The sequence below is a fragment of the Frankliniella occidentalis genome, unplaced genomic scaffold, assembly GCF_000697945.3.
Source record: "Frankliniella occidentalis isolate FOCC.00 unplaced genomic scaffold, Focc_3.1 Scaffold77, whole genome shotgun sequence".
NCBI lineage: Eukaryota > Metazoa > Arthropoda > Insecta > Thysanoptera > Thripidae > Frankliniella > Frankliniella occidentalis.
The window spans coordinates 760,093-779,724 of NW_026267207.1; the positions used below are offsets into that span (position 1 = coordinate 760,093).

The 19,632-nt window shown below is 40.2% G+C and overlaps 3 protein-coding genes across 4 annotated transcripts; 2 read left to right on the plus strand and 1 right to left on the minus strand.

Moving 5' to 3' along the window:
- Positions 1 to 96: 96 nt before the first annotated feature.
- On the plus strand, positions 97 to 4,673 carry LOC113207222 (basic salivary proline-rich protein 2-like). The gene is made up of 7 exons (XM_026423686.2): positions 97 to 346; positions 919 to 995; positions 1,074 to 1,146; positions 1,328 to 1,451; positions 1,578 to 1,693; positions 1,777 to 1,985; positions 2,102 to 4,673. The coding sequence occupies exons 1-7, from the start codon at positions 281 to 283 to the stop codon at positions 3,327 to 3,329; spliced, it is 1,893 nt and encodes a 630-aa protein (XP_026279471.1). The 5' UTR covers positions 97 to 280; the 3' UTR covers positions 3,330 to 4,673.
- Positions 4,674 to 5,581: 908 nt separating this feature from the next.
- LOC113207210 (E3 ubiquitin-protein ligase SHPRH) lies at positions 5,582 to 11,217 on the plus strand. Of its 2 annotated transcripts, none has more exons than XM_026423667.2 (11): positions 5,582 to 5,607; positions 6,033 to 6,228; positions 6,304 to 6,455; positions 6,550 to 6,806; positions 6,893 to 7,133; positions 7,216 to 9,279; positions 9,399 to 9,563; positions 9,640 to 9,918; positions 9,998 to 10,105; positions 10,237 to 10,403; positions 10,521 to 11,217. In XM_026423667.2, the coding sequence occupies exons 2-11, from the start codon at positions 6,036 to 6,038 to the stop codon at positions 10,714 to 10,716; spliced, it is 3,822 nt and encodes a 1,273-aa protein (XP_026279452.1). In that variant the 5' UTR covers positions 5,582 to 5,607; positions 6,033 to 6,035; the 3' UTR covers positions 10,717 to 11,217. The 2 variants fall into 2 exon arrangements, with proteins under 2 accessions (XP_026279452.1, XP_026279451.1); XM_026423666.2 differs by lacking the exon at positions 5,582 to 5,607 and adding an exon at positions 5,626 to 5,811.
- LOC113215897 (mitochondrial uncoupling protein Bmcp) lies at positions 11,068 to 17,383 on the minus strand. The gene is made up of 8 exons (XM_026435560.2): positions 17,224 to 17,383; positions 16,801 to 16,902; positions 16,578 to 16,722; positions 16,174 to 16,450; positions 15,929 to 16,044; positions 15,766 to 15,826; positions 15,570 to 15,671; positions 11,068 to 15,439 (listed from the first exon to the last, which is right to left on the minus strand). The coding sequence occupies exons 2-8, from the start codon at positions 16,877 to 16,879 to the stop codon at positions 15,320 to 15,322; spliced, it is 900 nt and encodes a 299-aa protein (XP_026291345.1). The 5' UTR covers positions 16,880 to 16,902; positions 17,224 to 17,383; the 3' UTR covers positions 11,068 to 15,319.
- Between the last annotated feature and the right edge of the window lie 2,249 nt (positions 17,384 to 19,632).

Genomic DNA, 19,632 nt, shown 5'->3' on the forward strand with positions numbered 1-19,632 from the left:
TTCGTAAAATCTTTTGTGACATTATTTTATTATCTAACGAAATGCTTTTTTTGAAATAACATTAAAATTCAAAATATCATTGCCTGTTTCATTTTTTTTCTAGATACTTTTCTTCCACATATCTGACCGTAACCACCAGTCTGACACTTGACAACAGCGCTTCAGCTTCATGATTTGTTGACTGCTGTGAAGCTTGGGCCGCTAAGCCGCTTCTGTTGTAATTTTCGTAAAATACGCTGTATTTTGTCATTCTTATTGGGTCTTCAAGTAGGCCGGTAAAATGTCTGTCGCATTTGCAACTCGAGGGCGACCACCTTCCAGCCCTGCCCCGCTTCACGTTCAAAAGGTAAGGGATAAACAAACCTACTTGGCACCATCTTGCTACGCTTCCGATGACTTTTTACAAAACCGTCAGTTAGGAGTTCTAGATCTAAAAGAGTATCCTTCATGGTGACACTGTGTCTTACAACTTGTCACAGTGTTGTCACGCATCATTCCATCTCCATTTTGAGTACTATGTACCAAAGTCTGTCCCGAAAAATACGAATTTCGGTCTGTCGGCGTTTTAATTTCCTGCTACTCATTCATATACAATCTGACATTCTTCAACCCTTGGCTATTAAAATATCTTGCTTTTTAGTGCCACTCATTCCAAGTCTCTCTAACTTAAACACAACTAGCAATCCTTCAGTCTGGTTTTCTTTGTACACTTTTATGTTATTTCTCATAGTCAATGGTCATACTTTCACGATTTTGGGTTTTGATCTTTGATCGAATGAACTGTATCTGTAGAACAATGTCAGTAGCAATAATTACAGTATTCAAAATAATCTTGTGCAATAACTATCAGTCCCTAGTTATTTGTTTGTAGTTCTGTATGTCAACTTAATTTCTTTTGGGTGTATTTTCTATTTCTAGATGCTCGATGAAAACAACCATCTTCTGCAAACTATCCAGGACTATCAGAATAAAGGAATGGCCAAAGAATCCATGCAGTAAGATACGACTTTCAGTTTTTCTTCAGTATATCTGTATTTTTGTGCTTTTTCTATTAATTTTTGGTTCTGTGACAGATACATTGAGGTTCTTCACAGAAACTTGGTCTACCTGGCATCAATAGCTGATGCACCTGAAAACACACTGCCTGTAAGAAGTCCACCTTTGTATACTAAAATTTGTCCAGATAAATATACTTAGTTTTAGAAATAAATTTCAAATTTGTAGAAATACACATAGAAATTTACAGGAATAAATGTTAAAATTAACAAGAGTAAATATTGAAATTAATAGGAATAAAAATCTTCAAATCCAGTATTTGGTTTTACAGCCTATTCCCTCTCTGAGTGGGGAAGCACCTAATGCAGGGCAGGTCCCTCCACCAACAGCGTCACACATTGGCAGTTATGGTGCTCAGCAGGGCGGCGGATACAGGGGTCAACAAGGCATGCCAAGTAAGCTGATATGGCAATCAATTCGAAGATTTTCTTTGTCTTTCGATTTGTTTCTTAACAATACCTACATACATAAAGATAACAGTATGTAATCTGTGGCATATGTATATCAATTCTGTGTTGCAGGACCTGGTTCAGTACCAACTGGTTCCAGACCTCAGCAGTACCGAGGAGGACCCCAAGGGTATCCTCCGCAGGGTGGACAACAGGGTTATGCTGGACAATATCCTGGACCAGGACAAGTATGTTGAGTTCTTTGAAGATTTGATTTGTTTTTATCATACGCTCAAAGCAAATCTAATTTGTATTCTACTTTTTGTTGAAGGGCTACCCTCCTTCAGGCCAACAGGCTCAGAGTGGACAGGCTCCAGGGGGCTACTCTACACCAGGTGCACCACAGGGCTACGGTGGTCCTCCACCTGGTCAACAAAATTATGGAGGCCCCCCTCCTGCAGGACAGCAACCTGGGTATGGCCCTCCACCATCAGGTCAGCAAGGATATGGACCACCCCCACCAAGTCAACAACCTCCAGGGTAAGTGTCTAGGCTATAATACAATCACATATTCTTCTTATTTTCTAATCAAACACTTAAAATGTGTTGTGCTTTCTTTTTGACATATTGATTAAGCTTGTAAAAAATGTTTGCAGGTCTGGTTATGGTCCACCAGGTGGTCAACAACCGGGCTATGGGCCTCCACCGTCAGGTGGACCTCCCTCCCAACAAGGTGGCTACCCCAACCCAAGCAGTGGTGGGCCCCAGGGCAGCTATCCCGGTACCCCTGGGTACGGTGCACCTGGATATGGTCCTGGACCTGGAGGTCAGCCTGGCTCTCAGCCCGGTCCAGGGGGAAACTACAGCGGGTCTGGACCTCCGTCCAGCTACCCCAGCCAGCCGGGGCAAGGGTATGGTGCTTCCGGTGGACAGTACCCTAACAGTAGCCAGGCCAGCCCCAGCAGGGGATCTGTGCCCACCTCGACGACACCAACATATTCAAGCGGATCCAGCGGCGCTCCGCCAAGCCAGAGCTACCCGCCCTCGAATCAGCCAGGACACCAGCCTGGTCATCAACCAGGACATCAGCCCGGCCACCCACCAAGTCATCCACCAAGTCACCCTCCCGGTCACACGTCAAGTCACCCACCCAGTCATCCACCTAGCCACCCACCGAACCATCCACCAAACCATCCACCGAGCCATCCGCCTAGCCACCCGCCCAGCCATCCTCCCAGCCACCCACCGAGTCACCCGCCTAGCCATCCTTCAAGTCACCCCTCGAGTCACCCGCCCAGCCATCCTCCAAGCCATCCACCCAGCCATCCCCCGAGCAACCCACCCAGCCATCCTCCAAGTCACCCACCCAGCCATCAGCCAGGTCACCAGCCTGGTCCAGGATACTCACCCTCGTCATCGCAGCAACCCCCTCAGCAGGCTCAGGGCCAGCCACCATCAAGCCAAGCGTCTGGTCCTCCCACTCCAGGTTCATTCCCACCACCCAGTCAGTCATCATCCAGCGGCCCACCTCCACCCAGCAGCGGTCCTCCTGGGCAACCATCGGCATACAGCACCTCGACAACGCAGTCGTACGCGCCGCCGCCTCAGGCCGGCCCAGGACACCCCTACCCCCAGCACCCTCAACACCATGGCTACCCGGCGCACCCTCAACATGGTCAGCACCCCCAGCACCCCCAGCATCCTCATGCTGGTTATCAGGGGTACCCGCCTCCCCCAGGACCTGGTCAGAACTATGGCCAGTATCCACGCCCGCCTTCCTCTCAGATGCCACCTCCTGGACCGCAAGGACCTCCTCCTCCTCAAGGTTCATTTGGGTCGTATGACCAAAGTCGTTTTCCTGGTTATCAACCCCCTCCTCAGTAAATGTAAACTGTGAATGTATTTCTCTGATACAACTGGGTCTACAATTTCCCTCTCTTTCTTTTGCCAAGTGACACAGTATGCTGTTTATAGCTTTCTTAAATCCTGTAACGTAATTTATCTCTCTTATTTATCGACTGTAGGGTGCATAATTATATGCAAAAATTTGAAGATGCTTATGTAATTTAGTTTCATCATTTTATTTATAGAACTGAATCGACTTGTATAGTGTCAAAACTCTTAAATGAAATAGCTGTTTTGAAAATAATTTTGAAAATGTGTTGTTCTTGGAGTATTAAGTATTTGTCATATTTTTGTGTACTCATTATTGTACAAGTGTGTTTAGTGTGAATTAATTTAAATAACTAAAGTAGAAAAGTGAGCTCTCAACTCATTTTATGATATAATTTTCTCTTAATATGGAGTTCAGTTGTTATCAAAAGATCGGTTATCAACTTTTGCTACAGGTCCTTTTTTTATGCCATGAATTTCAATATTTTATTTCAGAAGGACAGGACACAATTGCTTCAAATATGTTGTTTCTAAAATACTAGGTACATGGTTATGTTACGTAGTTCACCAAACAATGATGTTATTTTGAGCTGCTTATATGACAACTTTCTGATTCTGTGCTGAACGCTATTCCTCTGCTGAATATCTGAGACTGATCCATTGAAACCATGCATTCTTCATTAGAAAAACAACTTTTTTCTGTAAATCTTGTTTAGAGTAGGTTTTAGAAACAATTATTCTTTAAAAATTAGTTTGGAGTTAATTTTCCCCTAGACTTAGTTGTTGAAATTTTTCTCCAAACTATCACTTCACTTAGAGTCAGCTTGTGATGTGGTATGTCGGTATGTGCAATGAGGTGTGTTGTATTTAGTGTATTCTTTTCTTTTCCAAATGCTATGAGCAATTGTAAATATAGTCAGTTCAGTGTAAGTTTAGCAGGTTTTTGTGTACTGTATGTAAGGAAAGGCTGTGATTTATTTTCTTTGTGGTTTGCATAATAGTTACGGACTGGGTCATTGGTACTGTAATAGGTACGAACTGTAATCAATTGGTTAACATATATATGCTTTTCATGACATAACTTATCATTAGTATCATTACTTCCTTTTAAATTTTAGTCATAGTCCAGACAAAACCTTGTATGGTGTCATGAGTTTTTAACTAGATTTTGAAGTGTTGTGTTCATCAACTGAAAAGTAGAAACAGTGTTTAGCAGCTTTTCCTCATAGATCAAATTCTGGGCTTGGCCCACTCTTTCTTGTACTGAATTTGTGTATCATGAATTGTAAGTATGTAGTATATACTTCCATTACAATAAAATGTCAATGACATAAAGAGTTTTTTTCTATCTTACTACTACAATATCTTTGTAGACTTAACTTCTGAACTATTAATCATGTTGACTTATCAATAGAACAAGTCACAAATCATTTAGTCGCAATACTCAAGGCTCCCCCATGAATATTCACTCTGATCTTTAAAATTTTAGTTGGTTTTGCTGTACGACTCGTTGCAGTAGGAAAGAAGAAACAATAGTTTTCCTCTAAAATCTCTGAAATCTTAAGGTAACTGTGTGTCATTAGTATGTTGGTTAATGGTATTTGTAAAAAAAAATTGTAACATGTTTGTTATATATTTCTCCTTGTTTTTCTTTGCATTGATAAAATTGCAGAACCAGGTGTTAATCATTTGCAATCAAATAACAATAACAAATTATAGTTCCACACCTTGAATATAGCACAACAGTACGAATAATTTGTATACAAATATTTTTCCTTTATTCATAACAGAGAGGGTTGTAAAATTAGGAAGGAAAATCTTATGAGGTGACTTCTGGGAGCCTCCTTGAAGTACGTTTCTAGCCCACCAACCAACCGGTCAAGTGTAGCCTTATGAGTTATCGTCGGTTGTCACCATCCTCTCGCTTGAGCCAGTGAGAAATTATTGTAAAGTCATCATCAAAACAACGTCGAGATGCAGGTCGTCTCGGCATAGTTTTTTTTACTTTCAGGCGTTATTCTCCTTCGCCTTTTTAAGTAGCTACTATGGAACCGATGGAATATTTTGGGGAGGCTATTATTTTTAGCTTTAGATGAACGGGCTGCCGGTAGTCCAAGGACATTTACTACTTTTATCTCCTGTCTACAATGGGAAGATTACTTTTTTTGTTGTTGTAATTATTTCTTTTTTTTATGTAATAATTTGCATGTCCACTTGGTCCTAGAGAAGGGAGGCCCTGGTTCACTCTCACCTTGAGAAAAGGCGCTTAGTAAGGCTCACTCACTCGTACTGCTATTATGAAAGACTCAAACCGAGGCGGGAACGGCGGGAAGCGGAGCGCTCCTCCTGTAGCTGTCTTTTGTTTTTGTTTTTGTTTGTTTGTTGTTCACGGTTTCTGATTGTTTGTATTTCGGTCTGTTCGGCTTTTGTGGTTAGGAAGGTTGATGCCAAAGTCTTGAGTTCATGGGCTTGTGTGAGTTTGGGCATAAATCATTTTTGGTTTCATTAGATTAGAGAGTAGTGGCAAGACACAAATTGTAGATTTGTTAAGGTTGGGGTTTATACAATTTCTTTTAATGTCTATTCAGACGTTTGGAATGTCAGTTATAGCTTAGCTTCTGTTTACACATTTGACGACTATTTGCCCTATTACCTCGTTTTAAACGCAAATTTCGTTCTTACGACTTTTTTTAGGATATGTCACGAAGGCTCGAAAATGATGAACTTTTCAAGGTGGTTAAAGACTTCCATGCGAAGGAAAATCGTGAAGTATCTTCTGTGGAGCACCCTTCTCTCCTCCCCAAACTACGTCTATATCAGAAAGAAGCAGTGCAGTGGATGATTCAACGAGAAACTTGTTCAGTGTTTGAAAATATTTTTTTAGAAATTGGTGAGTAATTATGTTTTGGCCTATTCTTCACATGTAACTTTGAGTTGCCACTGTCCCCTTGTCCGTTCTTTCAAGTTGAAGCTGTTGAGGACGACTCTAGCTCTCATGGTGCCAAAGGTTTGCCTGTTGCCAGACTTCCGACTGGCGGCATTTTATCAGATGAAATGGGCTTAGGCAAAACTGTCGAGGTTCTTGCTTGCATTCTTAATAATCCACGTGGAGATGTTGTAAGTATCATCAAGACTTTAAATGAAAATACCTTTGGTAGCAAGTTTTTAAGATTATTCACAACACATATGAATTTATCTCCATGATACTAAGGTGATACCAATTCCAAAAAATATTCAACCAGAAGACCCCAAAAAGGTCAATGAAACAGTTCAATCTCATAAAAAAAAAGCTACTAAAAAAAGGAAACAAAAAGATGATGATGATGATTGGCAACCAAGTTCAAAGAATAAAAAAGAAAAGGGTTCTGCTACCAAAGGTGAATTGGAAATGGAAGCCAAAACAGAGTGCAAGGAAGTGGAGCTAAAAGGAAAGTGTCGCTCTCGTGCTAAACTATTAGCCCAACAATGGTTAGTCACATTTCATGAAAAACCTTTCTTTTTTAGGTGAAGAAAATGCCTCTCATTAAAAGCTGTTTTCTTTTTAAATGTACCAGGTATGAAAGCAAACTATCTGAGGTTAACAAAAACCCAATTAGAGCTTATCGAGAAAGTATTTTTGAAGGCTCACCAAATAGTAGTAGGAATGTTGTTGTGCAGTGCATTTGTAGTGAGACTGGTGAGGATGGCATAATGAAATGTAAGTCTTGCTCCAGATGGTTGCACAAAAAGTGTATTGGGGCTCTGAAATGGAATGGTGTGCAACCTGTATATTGTCCACAGTGTTGGCTGAAACAGGTAACTTCGTGATACTCAGTGAAAATACGGATATGTAGAGAATTTTCTTCTTACCCATCTTGTTTTTTTTATGTGCTTATAGACTCCTGTTCAGTCCCGTGCCACTCTAATTGTGTCTCCTACTTCAATAAGTGGTCAGTGGCTCAATGAAGTTAAGAGGCATATAAGTAAAGATGCAAATTTTAAAGTGCTAGCTTACAAAGGTGTTAGAGTTGATGGGTTTTCACAACCTTATGACTTTGCTGATTATGACCTAATTTTGACTACCTATGAAATCCTACGTCATGAACTGTGTCTCGCTGAAGTTCATGAAAGGCGGAGTCTGCGCTATGAAAAACGTTATTTTTCTCCTACTTGCCCATTACTTTGTGTAGATTTCTGGCGCATATGCTTGGATGAAGCGCAAATTGTGGAGGGCCATGCAACTGCAGCTGCAGATATGGTGTCTCGTTTTTCATCTGTTCACCGATGGGCAGTCACTGGAACACCCGTTCAGAAGAGTCTTCAAGATCTTTATGGGCTTGTTGTTTTTTTGTGCATAGAGCCGTACTGCAATATGACAGATTGGAAAAATATTTTATATGAGCCTTTTTGTAATGGAAAAAAGGGTCCTATGTATACACTTCTCGCACACATCATGTGGCGCTCTTCAAAAATTGATGTGCTGGATCAAATTCAAATCCCACAACAAACAGAACTGCTTTGTTTGAATGATTTTTCTCCTGTTGAGCAGCATTTTTATCTTCGTACTCACCAGGAGTGCTCAAATGACTTCTTGGAGAAACTTTCAAAATTTGAGTCTTTGAATTGGACGTTAGAATCTCTAAAAGTAGTAACAGTTAACCATATTTTGGGACCTCTCCTCAAATTAAGACAAGCCTGTTCTCATCCTCAAGCTGTTCGCGGTAATGTGTTAACAGCTCAGAAGAAAACAATGACTATGCCTGAGTTATTAGAAGCCCTTATCAAGAAAACTGCTATAGAAGCACAGGATGCATTGCGAAAGCACATTTCTTCTCTAAATGCTATTGCAGGCTTACACATAATTTGCAACGAGTTCGTCTCTGCTGCAGAAAAGTACAGAGAGGTACTTCAAATTGCTGATGAATATAAAGGGCGTGTTAATGTAGACACACTTCAGAGAATACACACTATGCACAACTTAGATGAAGTAATCAAGTGCCACAGAGATGTTATACCTCCTACTCTTAGGGATGATTCCCTTTGTGATGAAGCAAAGAATCTTCAAGACAATTATTTAAGTAAATCCCAAGCTTCTGTGATTGCAGCTGAAGAAAACTTAAAAGTGCTGTCAGGTAGTGTTTCTTCAATAGAAGGTAAATTTTCAGAAATGAGTAATTCAAATTGGTGGGTTGATCTCTGTTATGTTTTGGATAGAGAGGAAATGCTACTGAGAATACATGATGCTTTGGTGAACCACCGAAAGAGTTTGGCTGATGTCTCCTCCTCTAGCATCATCAACAGAGTGTCCACCATAAATGGTGTACAGGTCATTTGTAATCAATGGCTGGAGGATATTGAAAAAAATCAAACTAAAGTAAGGAAGGAGCTAGAAGCTTTAAAAGCTGCAGACAGTGCAACTTTAGTTAATGATGCTGTTGATTGTCATCTCAGAGTGAGTAATTTAAAATCAAAGAAAACTTTCTGTCAGCTTTGTAAAGTTGAAAACATTCTGAAAAATTATGAAACTGGCCTCTTTGATATTAAACTTAAGAGAAATGAGAACACAATGGTTGGAGATGTATATCTACTTGGCCAAGGAAAAGAGGGTTCTTGGAAACCAAGTGAACAAGAAACTGTGCTAAGGACAATTTTGTCATTTGGTCGGCAAAAGAAAGCAGAAAACAATTTGGTCAAATCAGGTACATTGTTTATCAAAATAATGGATGCTTTACGCAAAGAATTTAAACCCTTGCGTCTTCTGTGGAGTATGATAAATGAGAGAACTTGTGCTCAAGATGAACTGAATATGTGCAAACTTCGACTAAGATTACGTTTACCTGAAGAAGCAGTTCCTTCTCACGCAATATCAACAAATAGAAGAAAATCGGTCCCCAAAAAAAACAATTTAAGTTCAAATCTTGATACTAAGATGGAGAATCTACATGTGATTGAAATTCACCAGGTCAGGCAGTGCATCCTCTTTGTATTGGTTGCTATGTGTACATTTAGTTGATGTTGAAACAATAATACTACTACTGGTACCTGATAAGTTTTTCCAATTTAAGTCTTACTTGCTTACAGGTAGAAACCATGATTCACCAAAATAAACTTGAAGCAGCCTCAGCATTGAGTGATCTGAAAAAAAAATATGGGACTGTTGCTTATTTACAGAATCTCAGAAATAAAGATGACTCTAAGTCAAATGTGGAGGTGTGTCCTGTGTGCCGAAGTAACTTGGAGAAAAAGGTAGGGACCCTTTAGCATCCCTCTGTTGAACTTGTTTCATGTTAGGCTTTAAATATCACTTTGTACCTGTTTTCAGTGGGCTGTCCTTTCATGTGGTCACTGTTATTGTATGGATTGTGTTTCTGAACTTTTTAAAAAGAAACAAGTTCTGTGTGCTATATGTAGAGAAAACACAAAGTTTGATGAAGTATCTTTTGTGAATCCAAGCTCTGATGATAAGATTGAAAGTACTGAAACAGAAAACAGTTTACCTTCAGTTGAAGGGTCACATTCAACTAAAGTGGAAGCAATAATTAAGAAATTGTTCCTCCTAAAAGCAGCTGATCCTTATGTTAAGGTTCTTGTCTTCTCTACGGTAAGTCCATACATATTTTACAAACCTGTTAACCCAGTCCCTTTATTCATTGACATAATTTTATTCTGTTTAATAACAGTGGGAACGTGTCTTAGATGTTCTTGAGGAAGCATTGACCCAAAATAATGTGAAGCACTTGCGGTTAAGAACTGGTCCAAAATACGAGCTGACCCTGAAACTGTTTAAGGTAAGTAATTGGAATTTGAAATTTTATCTTTCTATAATCTCTAAGAAATATATTTTATGTCAAGAAAAAACCTTGGTCTTTTGCTGTGGAGTGAACATTAAAATAACAAGCCGCTATTCCCTGCTGCTTAGGATCAAGATGAGGAAGATACAGTCACGGCATTGCTCTTGCCTTTAAAGTTAGGGTCGAAAGGCTTGAATTTGACTGAAGCCACACATGTCATGATGGTTGAACCAGTTCTTAATCCAGCGGAAGAGTTACAAGCTATTGGCAGAGTTCATAGAATTGGTCAAACAAGGTATTTTATTTCCTCTGTTAGTTTTTCCAGGGTCATTTAACAGAAGAGCACGGTGTGAACAGTGATCATTTTATTTGTAAAATGTATGTAATGTTTTACTTACCTCTTTCTTTTCAGACCTACTTTTGTCCACCGATTCCTCATAAAAGACACAATAGAGGAAAGAATGTTTTCTGCTGTGCAAGCTACAGGAAAAGAAAAATGGAGTGGAAAGCAAGTAACACTTCAGCAGCTTAAAGATTTATTCACATCATCACAGTCAGCAGTACCTGGAGCTCAAACATCTTCATCTCCCATATTAGTTCAGGATTGAAGTACCTGATTTTTAGTTTGTTTTATATAGTACATTTATCTCTGAACATACGTATTTTAAGGGTAGCCACTATATTCATCTGAATATGCACCCTCTTTCCCCCCCCAAAAAATTGCTTTCAAAGTGTGAGTGTGTGAGTGTGTGTTACTTTTCTTTTTTTTTGGGGGGGGGGGGGCTTCAAGCACACACATTACTATCAACCCGATAGAAGTGGTTAGGTGCTCTCCGAGGACTTTCCCCACTAAAATTTTTTTTGAAAAATTTGAGGCCTTGTAAAGGGGGGGGGGGGTACTCAGATGGATACGGCACATCTCTTATCTTTAGAAACAAAGGTGCAGTTCAAGACAACCATACTTTAGAAATCTTTATTTAATTTTGTCAGCTTCCTATAAATTTAATGATTGCTGTACAGTTTAAATGTTGTTTGCTGGAACCATAATTAAGTCTGTACCCTGCTTAATGCTAAAATATAGCGGAAATTTTCCATCATCACACATCCAAGCAAGTTTTGTTTCATTCTTCAGGCACACTTTGTCTTTCTGAATCATCCATTACTGGTAACAAACAAATTAAAAACTACAACCAGTTCAACAGAAATAATATTATCTACACAGACTAATCTGAGTTTTAACTATAAATATTCTACACATCACAGCTGAGTATCAAAGCAAACTGCAACCATTAGTAACATTTTTAGGAAATGGAGATAATTTAATAGATCCACCAACACAATTCTGTGAATTCAGAAACAAACTGGTTAAGAAGATGTTTTGGACATTATGCTTTGACCAGCTTTTAGATCTCCCTAGCCTGCAGCACCTAGTCCTTAACAAGAAAATTGAGAAGGGAGAAGTCTTACAGAAATACACTACCACTTCATTTTGCAATACCCTGTAAATTTAAAGATATTTTAACACCCTGTATTTTCATAATTCTTTATACTTAACTATTGACAATACAAATATGAGAATAATCTTTGGCATGTCTCACACCTTCAGATATGCAGGTCAAGTAAGGATCACATCCCCTCCATTAGATCATGTCACAAATTTTGACTTGCACTTCTGCAATGTATGGATGTTATCACAAACATAAGATCCTTGCAAATCAATCATAAATGTTTCCACCTTAAGGATCTTTCCAACTGCCATCTTTTATTGGCTAAGCTTCTAATGTGTTTCAGAAATTTAAAATGAACATGTAATGTACAACAGAGTTAAAGCTTGATATGTAAGCTTTTAGACTTTGACTAAGCCATCCAACACAGGTGGAAAGAAATTTAGTGTCTCAGTTTTGATGGACATAAAGAGCACAATTTGGCACAATTTTCTTCAGAATAGTTTCTGGCAACTCACATCTAATATTGAACATGTAAGAAACATCTAATCTCAAAAACCATTTTAAAAATTACCTATTATTAAGAATGCACTGGTGTGAAGCAACGTGTGTACATTTGACTCAATGCCATGAAAATCACACGTGGGGGTTCATAATAACCAATTTATGTAAACTAAAGCTCCAATTTGGAGTGCCCACCTCATCATAAATTAAAAACACACCACAATAATACTGCACAGGACAAGGACTCACACACTTCAGGAATAACAAGCAAACAGTATTGATCTGCATGTGAAAGTATACTACGAAAGTATTAGCCAAATATTAATTTAGATTAATTTGTGCATGTATTCGTTTCAGGTCAGACATTTACAACAGAAACAACTTATAAAATACCCTTGTGAAATTTAAAATAAGCTCATATTTACAAAAAGTTATTGTTGAACACAATTAAATAGGAAATGTGAGGAATAAGTGAGGAGTCACCATAGACAAACTTTTCTCTATCACAACCTCAAATGTCAATCACAACTCTAGATGTTCCTTAAAAAGTTGATTTTAAGCCTCTATTTGACCCGCAAACAGCACCATAACTTCTCCTCTTGGCTAAGGTACAAATCTAATTGAAGTCATGATCACCAGTTGCAAATTGGAAAAAAGACAAGAATTAAAAATTCACACTATGTCAGTCAAATTTACAAAATTACACAAGATATAACAAAATGAAAAAGTTTAAAACAATCCTGAATGCTTCACAACAACATTTCTTTGTACTGAATTACACATAAACCTGTGTTAATATTTGGAGATAAATGCAGACCATAATGGGTAGATCCTAGACGGTCCTCTGACTGGAGGGTCCGCCATGAATTTTTTTATTAATTTTTATAGATTTCATGAACAAAAAAGTTTAAAACATTTAAATGTTAATAAAATATTAAAACATTGTTTAGAACTAATTTTTAAGGATTGAGTGGACTAGAAATTTGTCATATTGCTTCTTAATGTGCTGTCATATACTCTTGCTCCAACATGAGTGTTTCTTGCTAGTTGCAATCTGTCTAGCCGACACCCGCCTATGAGAATTGAGTGTAGTGTTCTCTATTCAGTAAAACTTTTTCTGATGAGTGGAAATTTAGCACACTTCCAAGTGCTTAACACATCATAATGTCGAACCAAAGTGTTATGTTATTCCCTTTGGATACATCAAGTGCAGTGTCCAAGTGTCAATTGCCAGGTGAAATAATTTTAATACACCATAATTAGAATTTAAGAAGGTAGGTCGAAGGTCAGAGGTACATGGTTCCATACTTCATGTCTGATAAGATATCTGTTCAAACCTGAGTTGCACTGTGTGGTTTTGTATGAACAAATATTGCCTTGCACTTGATGTACCCAAAAGAACACAGTAACATTTTGTTTCACTTTTAGGTGTGTTAAGTACTTGTAAGTGTACGACATTTCAACACTTCAGAAAAGGCGCTACTGATTAGAGAACATAGCCACACATTCTCCTTGCCAGATGTCTACTATACAGATCGCAACTAACACTCATGTAGTGAGCAAGACTGCAAGAAACAGAACTTTTAGAAGCAGTATGGACATTTTTTTAGACACCTCAAGCCTTAAAAATACCTCTAAACAATATTTTAATATTTAATTAGTATTGAAACATTGATTGATTGATTGATTGAACCGAAGGGGGAGTGCGGTCAATAATGCCAATGCCAAGTGGTAACCCTGCTGGCTCAGGCCTCCCCTGGTCAACCTAAAAACTAATTTTATAATTAAGATAATATAAAACAACAAAATATTCGGGGGGGACCCTCTAGACAGGGGATCCTCCAGATGTTTCCCACCATAATAATGATACTAAGAATCTACAAGATTACAAGAAACACAAAAATTACAGACTTTGTACTACTGAGGGAAAGGACTAGTTCATCAAAGACAAATCAGTAGCAGCAAAACTCCAGTAAAAAAAATGAAGAATTTTAAGTAATATCCATAAATAGTGAGATTACATGGCAATCAGCTTGGTCTTCCAGAACACCAAAATATTTAACCCTAACTTTATTTGAAATCAAACCCTAGAATAGGGGAAATGTTATTCATATTGCTTTGACAGCAGGAACTCTACAAGTAAGCTTTCTAAAGCTTATAGAAAATAAAAGAATAGAAGAAAAGTTTGGTTTGGCTCAACTTTAAACAACAAAACAAAATTAATAATCTTCTACTTGTCCAAATTGGATACCATGTAACAAAATGAATTACATGTATAAACAGTGCAAACCAAAAACCAACAAAATGCAAATGGAACACAATAAGTACAACTTTTCTGAACAGAAGGAATATTCTTACTTAAAATGGTAGAAATGTAAAAATATTCCTGCTAGTATCTAATTTCTATGTATTGGATATACATATCTTAATAAGTGGAAATTATAAAACAGGCACCAACGTAGACAGCTCTCAAATTTAACATTTGCTTTAAAAATGTTATGAAAGGTCCATTATAAATTGTGAGGTGCTGTACAGTAGAGGGTAGCGTAAAAAAAGGATTTGAGATATTGAAATGGCAGGTATGCGGAAAAGTTGTCTTTTTAAATGTAGAATCCAGTGCAATTTTTTATTTTGAGATCGGACAATATTTTTCGATTGCGCAACGAGTTCAAAGTTATGCATTAGCTCTTATGGGGAAAATCGTCAAAAACCATGAAAAAATGAAAATCAAAAATTTAGGCTTTGTACGTGATGTTTTTTGAAAATCTGTTTTCAGAAGTGCAATCTACGCCAAAAGAGGCATCCGGTGATGTATCACACTTGCTATTACAACCCATGGTGTAGGCGGTGTAGGCTGCATAATTTGATGACTTTTGTGCAATTTGATGCAATTTGGGCTTAAATTGATACCTGGCCGGCACTGAACCGCTCACTATAATATCAAGTGTGACACATCAGTGTATGCCTTTTATGGCGTAGATTGCATTTCTGAAAACAGATTTTCAAAAAACATCACATAAAAAGCCCAAATTTTCGATTTTCATTTTTTCATGGTTTTGGACGATTTTTCCCATAAGAGCTAATGCATAACTTTGAACTCGTTGCGCGATCGGAAAATATTGTCCGATCTCAAAATAAAAAATTGCACTGGATTCTACATCTAAAAAGACAACTTTTCCGCATACCCGCCATTTCAATATCTCAAATCCTTTTTTTACGCTACCCTCTACTGTACAGGACATATGACACATTATATTTGATTCTAATTAATCTTTTTTAGCTGTTCATATGTGATGAAGAAAATTATATTCCAAGGACCCATCCGAACCCAAGTTGGAATAAATCCCTTGTACAGAGCTCCAACACCTTCGTTGCGAACAGTCTGTAAAAAAATTCAAAGGAAGAAGACATCTTCAAATTGAATCTATTTATCAGACATGCATCTTTGCATTTTGGGAAATGAATATCACCAATTATCCCATTTTAAACTGAAATTTTCATGTTACACCTACCTGAATACAACAGTCTACGCTTCCTGTGTAGAGAAGTGCAGTATGAGGTTCTGGCGAAGTTATTCCTCCAGTTTTAAATTTTCTTTGATTCATTAATCGTGTCTGCAAATTGGATTAAAACATATTTTAGATTAAATGAATTGAACTCAAACCAGCACAAAACATTGTTCAGTTATGAACAAGAAAAATTACTAACTCTTATAACATCTGTAGGTGTTGATGCGATTGCACTTCCTAGACTTGCAAGAAAACTGGATCTAAAAAAAGATAAAATAATCAGTAACTTAATTATTGAAACAGTTGTAGAGTCTTACGGTTAAAAATTGCTGCATCTTTTTTCTTATGTAATGTATACTCACATAATGATGGATATTGTGTCTCCTACTTTTGGAGTGAGACGGTCTTTAGTGAAGTCATATACAGGAAGTTTAACTGCAGCAATAATAGCTGCTCTTTGAGCAGTAGGACCCACACCCTGCAGATAACAATATGAAACACGTGAAAAACACAAACTAATATTTGCAGAGCACAGCTTGTAATACATTTATTCAAAAGTAATAATGCTGAAAAGCCCTGTAAGTTTCTGAATAATGATCAGTCTTACCCTCCAAAGTCCTCCCAATCCTTCATGATAGTACACATCTCGAAAACAACTTATGAGACTATGGTGATGCCCTTGAACTTGCATACGAACTTTCAAGACATCAGTAGGGTTTGCAATTGCACTGGACAACATGGCAGCTGTGACTGCACAAAGAACATTAGTCAAAATATCCTCTTTTGGATCATCTCGATTTTGAGCAACAATTTTTTTGAGAGTGTAATAAGTTCCAAATTTGATTGTCCCATAAACCGATTGCCTCAATAGAGCTGGTGAAATACTGAAACCAAAATTTTAATTGGCTTATCACTATTGAAGAGACACATTAACCAAAGATACAGTAATGAATAGTAATAATACATACTATAAATTAAATAAAAAATTGCTATAAAAACCAAAAAACATACCCTGTATACAAGGCTTTATACCCATCATGCTTGGAGATTTCTATAAGAGCATGTGTCATGCCTCGGTACCGTAACTCCGCATGTAAACTGTTGCGCTGTCCCTGGATTTGCAGTCTAGTTTTGGTAGTATCAATGGGAAATGTACCTGTGGACAAAAAACAAAATCAAGACATCTATTTTTAAGGACGGGCGAAATAGTTTGTAATCTTGGAATGATTTGTACCTAGTTCGGCTGTGCAAGCAGCCAGACCCGAATAGACAAAAGGTCTCCAGTCCAGTCCGGTAGTGGTTCCAACTCCCATTCCACCTACTATTTGGAAGATACCTGGACGCGAAAAATAAAAAGAGTTCTAAAATTACTAATGATTTATTAATGTGCAAAAGTTACAACGTCAAATGTTGACTAAATATTTAGAGGTTCAACACTTGTGACACTTCGCAGGGAAAATTTCGCAATGCACTGGTGTTTCTAAAGTACAGTAGATGGGTGTTTTATATCTCCCATAGATCCATATAATCGTAAAATACACAAAGGCTCAACTTGTTTTTCCTGAATCGCAGCTGCTAGCACAATCAGGTAAAGAACGTTCAGACGACGAAATGCTCACTGACACACAAATTGTCCTACTCCAAGGTCGAGCTTTACCTTTCCTGGGTGTAAAACGTTCGGATCTTATTCAAAATAAGGACGTCTAATCTAATAGATCGTAATTCGCAAGTGAACTTTCGCGATAACCTCACTTGGTCTGCTAGCGCTCTTCACCTTCACTGCTTTGCATCACGGGCGGTAAGGGAGAAGCCGGTTTGACGTCACTAGGTTGTCTCCCCCACCCTCCCCTCCTCCACTCCTCGCCTCTGCCTCCTGGAGCTCCCGGCCCCGGCCCGGCCGCTAATCGCTCATTCGGTTCGAGCCCTCGGTCCGACCTAGCTCGTGGGTGGGAGCCAGCCGGGCAGCCGGCCCTAGAAGAGTTCAAGATCAAGGCTTCGCGATCCGTCCGTCCTGTGCGTACAGCGTACGCTGTTGGTCAAGTCAAGTCCGTCGGGGTGTGGGTCGCGCCGCGCTTAGCTCGCTCGCGTCTACCGTGCCGCCCCATCGCATCACACCGCATCACAGCAGCTCCGTCAAGTCCGCCCCCGCGGCCCCCGCGATTCCCTTGCGCCCGTTGTTTTGATTCCGACTGTATGTTGCCTTAGGTCACTTTTTCACCTCAGATTTGCTGGTCTACCTCTGGCGCTGGGGTGAACAAGGGATGTCAAAAGGGCATTTCAACAACCGGTGTTGAACGGAAGTGAAAGTGTTCGCGAAGTCTTGCGGCCTCGAGGCCACGATCGTGTGTCTGCTTGACTGTTCTGTTGTTGACCCGCAATATGCCACCTCTCGCCGTTCCACACGGCTGCCCGCCCCGCCGTGGCCCATGCGCTCCTCGGGTTTTGATTCCGACTTTCGAGTATGTTCTTTTGCTCACTTTTTCACCTCAGGTTTGCTGGTTAATCCCCAGTTCTGGGACGAACAAGTGAGGTAAATAAGGCGTTTCAGTCCTTGTTGAACGGGAGTGAAGCAATCGCCTTGTCGTGCGGCTCGCCCCGCCGCGGCGGGTACTATTGTGACCCTTTCGACTGGAGGTAGAAGCCGTTAGGGTGCCCGGCGCTACCCCGGCTCGCCTGGCGCGGATGCGATATATGGTGAGCGATACAACCGGGCTGCCTGACCGTCGTCTGCGCCAGGGAGGGTGGTTGCGCACGTTTGTTTTGTTTTGTTCTCTCCGTCCTTGTCGCACTCGCTGCCACCGGGAGGGAGAGGGCACGCGTAAACATCGTGCGGGATCGCCCTGCAGGTCTGTGGGTCTCGCTCGGCATTCCAACGTCTTCTACTTCGAGCCTGTTTGGTCGGCACCGATGTGTCCCTAGCTAGCGCCCACGCGCCCGTGCGCCCGCGTAGAGCTCGCGCAGGGAATGACCTCTGTGCCCCGCGCAGTCTGACACTGCTACGCCCAAAGCATTCTTTCGCGAAACTCGTGGTCCGCGACCGGCCCCTTCGGTTTGCGTGTCCCCTCGTGTGCATCGCCAGCAAGAGGAGCCCACGACGTGTCCTCCGGCCGCCGACTCCCACCCCATCCACCTGGGCGAGCGCTGAGGCGGCGGCGTTCGCAGCTGCCGCTGCCAAAGGTAGGCCTCGTCGTTCTCCGGAGTTTGTGTACAAACGCTTCTTGTTTGGTCGCTCAACTTGTGCAGAGCTCCACCTCACAGCCCAGTGCGGCAGTCTTTATATAATGTTTCAGGTCTACTTAGCGATTTGAACTTTACTAGGGGGCTACACTTCCAAAGGGTACTCATCTCCAACACACAACAAAGCTCATTAATGACTGCACTGCTGCATTGGCATGGTCGAACAATGCTCTCAAGTCCTTTCGCGCCGTTTTGCTGCAGTCCGCGTTCATTTTCCGCGCTCATCGATGTTAAACAACTGATCATTTTCGCTCACGTCGGGATCGGAAGTTAAATTGGATTTTATCAACCGCGATATCATTTAATTTAAAGATTTACTCAACCGCGAAATCATTTAAAGTTTTATCAACCGCGACTTATTACATCATATTCTAAATTGCATAACTTAACGAAGACTTTGGAGAACATTCTTCCCTCCTCAAGGTCAGTCGTGTGTCCCATTGGAATGTCGTTCTGCTTTGTTTTGAGCCTAATTTCCTATAATTGTCCTATCGCTAGCCTAGCCCCCGCTGCTGTTTGCCTTCGTCTCGACTCGGACGCTGCGAGCGAGCTGTCTGCTCGAGCCCGCCGCCTTGTGCTGCTGAGCTGTCTCCGCGTCTCGCACGCAGTCGCGGGGAAGGACTACGGACTGCGTGACGCTGCCGCCGCCGCCCTTGCCGCAGTTTGACTTTATGGGACTACAGATCTACTGTTCCAGGTAATTTCACTCGTCTTATTTTGATTGTTTTGTGACTACACATGAACTTATTAATTGTGTTGTGTTTATGTTCCAGCCGACATCTCAATTTTGCTGTGACGAGCCCCTTCCTGGACTCTGCTGCGTCGCTTA

What these genes read in the sequence shown, in the direction of transcription:
- LOC113207222 (XM_026423686.2), top strand. Translation starts at nt 281, where the DNA reads ATGTCTGTCGCATTTGCAACTCGAGGGCGACCACCTTCCAGCCCTGCC. An exon ending in AATATCCTGGACCAGGACAA is followed by an intron (nt 1,694 to 1,776) that starts GTATGTTGAGTT and finishes TTTTTGTTGAAG; the next exon opens with GGCTACCCTCCTTCAGGCCA. An exon ending in CCAAGTCAACAACCTCCAGG is followed by an intron (nt 1,986 to 2,101) that starts GTAAGTGTCTAG and finishes AAATGTTTGCAG; the next exon opens with GTCTGGTTATGGTCCACCAG.
- LOC113207210 (XM_026423667.2), top strand. Translation starts at nt 6,036, where the DNA reads ATGTCACGAAGGCTCGAAAATGATGAACTTTTCAAGGTGGTTAAAGAC. An exon ending in ATAATCCACGTGGAGATGTT is followed by an intron (nt 6,456 to 6,549) that starts GTAAGTATCATC and finishes CATGATACTAAG; the next exon opens with GTGATACCAATTCCAAAAAA. An exon ending in GAAGTAACTTGGAGAAAAAG is followed by an intron (nt 9,564 to 9,639) that starts GTAGGGACCCTT and finishes ACCTGTTTTCAG; the next exon opens with TGGGCTGTCCTTTCATGTGG.
- LOC113215897 (XM_026435560.2), bottom strand. Translation starts at nt 16,879, where the DNA reads ATGGGAGTTGGAACCACTACCGGACTGGACTGGAGACCTTTTGTCTAT. An exon ending in TATAAAGCCTTGTATACAGG is followed by an intron (nt 16,451 to 16,577) that starts GTATGTTTTTTG and finishes TTTTGGTTTCAG; the next exon opens with TATTTCACCAGCTCTATTGA. An exon ending in GACACAATATCCATCATTAT is followed by an intron (nt 15,827 to 15,928) that starts GTGAGTATACAT and finishes ATCTTTTTTTAG; the next exon opens with ATCCAGTTTTCTTGCAAGTC.